The sequence below is a fragment of the Euleptes europaea genome, chromosome 10, assembly GCF_029931775.1.
Source record: "Euleptes europaea isolate rEulEur1 chromosome 10, rEulEur1.hap1, whole genome shotgun sequence".
In the NCBI taxonomy this organism is placed as follows: domain Eukaryota; kingdom Metazoa; phylum Chordata; class Lepidosauria; order Squamata; family Sphaerodactylidae; genus Euleptes; species Euleptes europaea.
In genome coordinates, this window is record NC_079321.1 from 7585079 (window position 1) to 7592119 (window position 7041).

At 41.1% G+C, this 7041-nt stretch overlaps 1 protein-coding gene and 1 non-coding gene across 2 annotated transcripts; both read right to left on the reverse strand.

Moving 5' to 3' along the window:
• Window positions 1-230: 230 nt before the first annotated feature.
• Window positions 231-1485, reverse strand: B3GNT2 (UDP-GlcNAc:betaGal beta-1,3-N-acetylglucosaminyltransferase 2). The gene has a single exon (XM_056856332.1). It carries the CDS (start codon window positions 1478-1480, stop codon window positions 287-289), a length of 1194 nt encoding a protein of 397 aa, XP_056712310.1. The 5' UTR covers window positions 1481-1485; the 3' UTR covers window positions 231-286.
• Window positions 1486-6048: 4563 nt separating this feature from the next.
• Window positions 6049-6117, reverse strand: TRNAS-GGA (transfer RNA serine (anticodon GGA)). Its single transcript has one exon. It is a non-coding gene; the product is annotated as a tRNA-Ser (tRNA).
• Window positions 6118-7041: the final 924 nt, after the last annotated feature.

Consider the following 7041-nt stretch of genomic DNA (forward strand, 5'->3'; position numbering starts at 1 on the left):
CTTCCAATATTGCAGGGCAGGGCCAAACAATAACAAGCTTCAAATAACTATAATTATTGTTTTATTAGATAAAGTATAGGAATTTGACAGTAGGAAGGTTAAGGATTGTAATCTTCATGCCATATCCTCAAAATGTGATGGACTCTCACTTTTATATAAGTACTAAACAATTCATAGCTAATTTTGATTTGCAAAACAGGCCCTCCAGATGAAGACAGTGTTATTTACTTGTTTAAACCCAATTTGGAAAGAGCTTTTGGACAGAACACACTCCCATACATTAGGCTCAACAATTTAAATTTGGATCCTGCAAACGTGTCCAAATTTTAATCATTTCTTGAGGTTTCCGGCTGTGAACTAGCATCAGATTTGTGTAGGAACAAATGTTATCCCTCTGTTTCTCTTCAATGTCAAATGTCCTGAAGCCTTTGTGTTTTTCTGGAGCGAGCCCAAGCTTCTGAAGACACATTCCAGTATATACATCATCTATAGGATAGAGAAGGACCTGGTCAGATGCATTGGCTAACCTTAGACCCAGATCACCAGAATAGAGAAACCCACCGCCTCCTGCATATGGAGGATAAGAGCCTTCATAAATACTTTCTGGAATATAGTATTTCAGTTTCTTTTCACGATGAGGTCCAGCATCTTTAATCACATCACCTATAAATAAGTCTTTGGCTTTATCCTTGGTCAAACTTTTCAAGTAATCCAGGATCTGATGGGTATTCACAAAAACGTCATCATCTCCCTTAAAAATAAACTGGGCACCTGGGCAGGTATTACTGACCCATTTCAGGAACAGGACTTCTTTCAGAGTCAAGTTGAAGAAAGTATCTCTGTAGTTCCACAGAAGAATGTCTTGGTGGGTTTCACTCTCAAATCTGAGCATACCTGAGAGGTCCGGATAATTATCCTCTGGAGGGGTCTCGCCCAATAGAAAGACTCTCACAACAGTTACGTCTCCAAACTTAATTTCTTTCCCCCAAGATTCACGAATTGCCTGTCTTCTATCAAAATGTGGCATGAGCGATTTGATCGCTAGAAGCAGAAAAGGTTTGTGTTTGCACTTGTGTGGTTGATCCATTAATAACGAATAATTTCTACATCTCAGATAATATAAAAAGTCTTTAAACCTATCAGGCAAATCTGGAAAGCCACTAACATCTGAAGCAACAAATGGATCAGGATCACAGGTGTTCAAGAAGCTACCATTAGATGACAAGTTCTCTTCTGGAGTCATATTGGAAAGCAATGCCAAAATGGGATTGTAGACGCGATCCAACTTCTGCTGCTGTTTATTCCAATATGCCTTGGGAGGAGTATATTTCCTCCAGAACTTCTTGAGAGGTACTACAACACGTCCTTTTGAATTCTTCTCTTGGCCCGTGCTCTTTGAGACTTCCACGATAACATATATAAAAAAGTTTACCATCATTAGAATTCCCAGCAACTTTAATCTTCTGCGTCCAACACTCATGTCTCATATCTGAAAAACAAAGTAAATTAATATCAAAAAAATTGCAATGGACAAGTAGAGATTTAAAACTTCCAGAAATTTTTTAAGCCATGGGGAGGGGGGGGGGAAGCATTTCCTCCAGAAAAAACGGAAATTTTGGGAAAAACTGAAATATATGTAATACTTACTGTCCTATGAAAAATAAACTAATCTTACTACTTTAACAACATAAAATGCCTCATTTATAATTCACTTAGCATATCAAATTGCAATATTTGACATATGTATGGAATTTGAAAGCCTTAGTTTTTGTACAAGCAAAAATACATATATACCCAATACTTGAGAGAAAACTACAAGCTGATGCACCCTATACTATCTTAGCATATGTACCTTAATTGTTGCTATCTGGTTCTCAATGAAACTTTCAGTTTTCCTCAGAGGCTTTGGTGCAGTTTCTGCCCCAACTCCTTCTGATCGTTTCCCTCCCTCCTGCAAGGTAGGGCAGAAAGCTACTTTTTACCCAGTCTGTGCGTAAATGTGTCACAGTGGTTTGAGGGAGAGGTGGGAAGGTCAACTATGTCAGGTCAAAAGGACAACCGAAGGCATGCAACTGTTGAGAAGCAATGAAAGCCCTGCATGTTCCTCATGAAGATTTGGTATCCTTCTAGGTGCAGAAATGTATCTTGGATTTAAGAGCTGTATATGTCTACAGCATGCCCACCATGTCTTTAAAAGCATTTCACTCATTCAGAAAGAGAAAATATTACATGAGAGTTTCCCCCCCAGCACTTCTCATTATTTCCAAATTTTTCAATGGAAAAACTGAATGAAGGCCATGGAAAAACAAACAAAACCATGTTTTCCCCCAAATGTTCTCTTTTTTCTGGGCTTTCACATCTCAATGGCCCAGCAAGTAACTCAAGATCTTATCTTGCATAAGCTGTCTGCAGCAACTGTTCTGAATAAAGGTTTTCAGTGCAATACAACGTCTAAAATACTAGGTTCTCAGATTCACAACTACAGGGATGATTATGTTTGAATGTGGGCCACCATTTCCTTTTATGAGTGCAACAAAACTAGCGTTTTATCTGATAAGGCATACCACATTCCCCAAATTTCTGAAAACAACTATGGACAACATAGTCAATTGAAACCGTTAGACAAAAAAGGGGATACAAGGACTGAGAAAGATTAGTCTTACCAAATATATTTTCATAGAATCATAGAGCTGGAAGGGACCACCAGGGTCCTTTAGTCCAACACCCTGCACAATGCAGGAAATGCACAACCACCTCTCCCCTACACCCCCAGTGACCCCTACATGCCCAGAAGATGGCCAAGATGCCCTACCTTTCGTGAACTGCTTAAGGTCATGGAATCAGCATTGCTGACAGATGGCCATCTAACCTCTTCTTAAAAACCTCCAGGGAAGGAGAACCCACCACCTCCCCAGGAAGCCTGTTCCACTGAGCAACTGCTCGAACTGTTAAAATGTTCTTCCTAATGTCTAGACAGAAACTCTTTTGATTTAATTTCAACCCGTTGGTTCTGGTCTGACCTTCTGGGGCAACAGAAAACAACTCGGCACCATGCTCTCTATGACAGCCCTTGAAATTTTTCATACAAACCTACATGTAATTTTCATTCCAATGCACTGAATATTACATCTGGTAAAAACTTCCAAGACAAACAGGCTGCTTCCTATGAACCATGAACAGAATGGGTCTCTCCTACTTTTCCACGCTGCTCCCCAAAAAGGTGGTCCTCCAGGACAGAGGATTCTCAGAAACAGAGTGGGACACTGCATTGGTGACTTCATCACGCTGAGAGCCAGTATGGTGTAGTGGTTAGGAGCGGTGGACTCTGATCTGGAGAACCGGGTTCAATTCCCCACTCCTCCACATGAGCTGCGGAGACTGATCTGGTGAACTGGATTTGTTTCCCCACTCCTACACATGAAGCCAGCTGGGTGACCTTGGACTAGTCACATTCTCTCAACCCCACCTACCTCCCAGAGTGTCTGTTGTGGGGAAGGGAAGATGATTGTGAGCCAGTTTGATTCTTCCTTAAATGGTAGAGAAAGTTGGCATATAAAAACAAATACTTTTTCTTCTTCAGCTTGAGGGGAAACAGGCAGAAATAATCCCTGCCCACCTTGCATGAGCACTAAAGGAACGCACCTCCAGTTGCCCTGTCCATTCAAAGGCTGGCCCAGGTGGAGAAAAAGAGGCCCATATAGGAATGAGGCATAGGCTTACAATGACCGGCCATTATGGTGTAGTCAAAAAGATAACAATTTCTGGAAATTTTTAGAGCCATAGAAAAAGCATTTGCCCTCTCAGAAAAACAACAACAGAAATATTGGGAGAAACTGAAACGTAGGCAATCCTATCAAGCCCAAACTTATTTTACTGTTGTAACAAGATACAACTCAAGACTTATAACTTAGCATTTGAAATATTTTTGGGTGTATGTACTGAACGTAAAAGTATAAATGCCTAATTTTCTATAATTTAAGCAAAAATGCAAATAGCTGGTACCTGAGAGACAACTGCAAACTGCTAAACCTAAATTTTGTCAACAGAGATTACAAAAATAAAAAGTTGAAATCAGGAAACAAGTTTCGTAGTAAATAAAAGAAAGTGTATTATTTGGTCTGAAGCAGTTTAATACTGTCGCAATAGGACTGCCAGCATTTTTTAAATATCAAGCTAAATTTTCTAACAATGCAAACGCTGAACTCTTTAATAACACATCAAAGCATATTAATGGTTGCCAAAATCAACATTTAAGCAACAAAGATATCTTGAGAAGACAATGCATAACTTGCATATCTCTAGACAGGGATAGGCAACCTACGGCACGTGAGCTGAATGGCAGCACACTAGACCATTTTATTTGGCACAGCAGCTCCGAACTGGAGCACACTTTTTAACTGGAGCAGTGAAGTCAACCAGAACTCCATTTGGCCCCATTCCAAATAAATGCCAGCAGAGACATCCCAGTGGTTGGCGCTGAATGTTGCAGCCGCAAAGCACTACAGATCACTACACTGAAAAGGCAAATTGGGCACAGAATGTTGCCAGCTGCATACAAAGTGCCACGGCCTGTCTAAGAAGTAGTTTCCAACTCTGGCTTGAGGATCTCCTGAAGATTTGGGGGCGGTACCTGAGGAAGGTGGCGTTTGGGGAGGGAGCTTATCAGGGACTTGATATCACCTCCGGTTCAAAGGTGACTCCCCCCCTTCCTGTGAGGTCACTTCCAAAATTAATTTAATTTCCTGCCTCATAATTACTCAACCTAAGAAATCCTCTCAAATAAGTCTTCAGGTTCTTCAGTGTTCATGAAAAAAATCCAACCTGAAGACTCTTAACACACATGAAGCTGCCTTATATGGAACCAGACCTTCGGTCCATCAAAGTCTACTGTCTACTCAGACCAGCAGCGGCTCTCCAGGGTCTCAGGCAGAGGTTTTTCACATCACCTACTTGCCTAGTCCCTTGACCTGGAGATGCAGGGGATTGAACCTGGGACCTTCTGCATGCCAGGCAGATGCTCTACCACTGAGCCACAGCCCAGCCCCATAGGAGGATGCCAACCAACAGCAGTGTCATTCTCCCCTCAATCCCCAACTGCCTTCCGTCCTTTACAGGTATCAAATCAGTTGCTCCTAGTCTCTATGATACAGTATAAAATAAATGGGAGTCCTTGAGCATTTCGAGAGTTGTAAATGTCTCAGTAAACGGGATAATTCCCTGATACTGTAACTGTCTTCCATAGTTACTTGAAAGCATTTTGATAAAGGCCACTCACAACATTTTAACAGCTTTGTTTTAAAAAAGCATTTCACTCACTCTAAAAGCAAAAAAGTGACATGTTTTTTTTTGTATTTGTCCCCAACTATTCCATTTTTCTACTGAAAATAACCCCTGGTTTCTCTAGACTGAGACCCATCAGGCAGCTTGTATCACCTGAGGAAGCATATAATGGGATGGCTTACCAAAGCACCCCTCTTTCAAAGTTTCCTTCTACAAAATCTTTATTGGAAGCGAAATGCCAGCATACTGAATGTAGAAGACTAGGAGCTCATACTAGCCTCCTTATAAGGTAAAGGTAAAGGTCCCCTGTGCAAGCACCGGGTCATTCCTGACCCATGGGGTGACGTCACATCCCGACGTTTCCAAGGCAGACTTTGTTTGCGGGGTGGTTTGCCAGTGCCTTCCCCAGTCATCTTCCCTTTACCCCCAGCAAGCTGGGTACTCATTTCACCGACCTCGGAAGGATGGAAGGCTGAGTCAACCTTGAGCCGGCTACCTGAAACCAACTTCCGTTGGGATCGAACTCAGGTCGTGAGCAGAGCTTTTGACTGCAGTACTGCAGCTTAACACTCTGCGCCACGGGGCTTGTAGTTGCTTTATTATTTTGAAAATAGAAATAATGCTTAAATCACAAGAACACAAGAAGCTGCCTTATACTGAATCAGACCCTTGGTCCATCAAAGTCAGTATTGTCTACTCAGGCTGGCATTGGCTCTCTAGGGACTTAAACAGGGGTCTTTCACATCACCTACTTGCTTGGTCTTTAACTGGAGATGCCGGGGATTGAACCTGGGACCTTCTGCATTCCAAGCAGACGCTCTACCACTGAGCCACAGCCCTTCCCCCCTGTAAGTGTGATAAGACTGTCCTTGTTGCTTGCTCAACTGCTATTTGCCCTGTTAACAATCTGAGCGAAAAGGGACCTCATAGCATATTTAAATGCTGATGCTGCTTTAGAACAATTAAGTCAAAGTTTGTCAAGCAGTTCAGACCAGAAATAACTGATGCCTTGAGACGTGTTTGCTTGTGCTTTACAACCCAGAACGTATGATGGTAACAAAAGCTGAATTGCTGGTTTTGAAGATGTAATTCCAGTTCTACCATTTAATACTGGATGGGTAACAATCCTGCACATCTCATTAAATCTGTGAGAAAAGAGTGACAGTTACTATTTCAAAAGTGTTTTATTCACAGCAATGATGATTCATAGTTTTCTCCATGAATTATGCTGCTTGTTAGTTTAATTATTCTGCAAACAGTTCCGGAAACTACAACTGTTCTTTAAAACAAAACCAGATATAATCTGAAGTATGATTTTTATTAGGGTTTTCTGAATACATTTTATAAAGTATACTCTTGATTAGATATAAGAATGATGACAAAAGAAAACATTTGAGGAGGAAATAGTACATTTTCATCTTGGTATGGTAGGGTATTTTTAAACCTAAACAGATATGGCACATAAGGAGGGGCAGCAGTAATGCGGGTTTTTCTTAAATATTCTTTCTCAATACTGTCTGTACCTTGGCATGCTGCAGTTTTATAATCACCTTCATATCTAGTGGGGTCTTGACTGGCATAAAAATGTTCTAGAATGGACTAATTCCTTTCATTTGTCCTGTACACTTCCCACAATAAAACCATCAAGGAAGGAGGAAGCAGCTAAAGATGTAACTCCACCCTATACGACATCACCCCTGTTGTAACATAGGCGAATATAGGTAGTAAAATCTAAATTGTGACCATGAACTGGGAAACAGA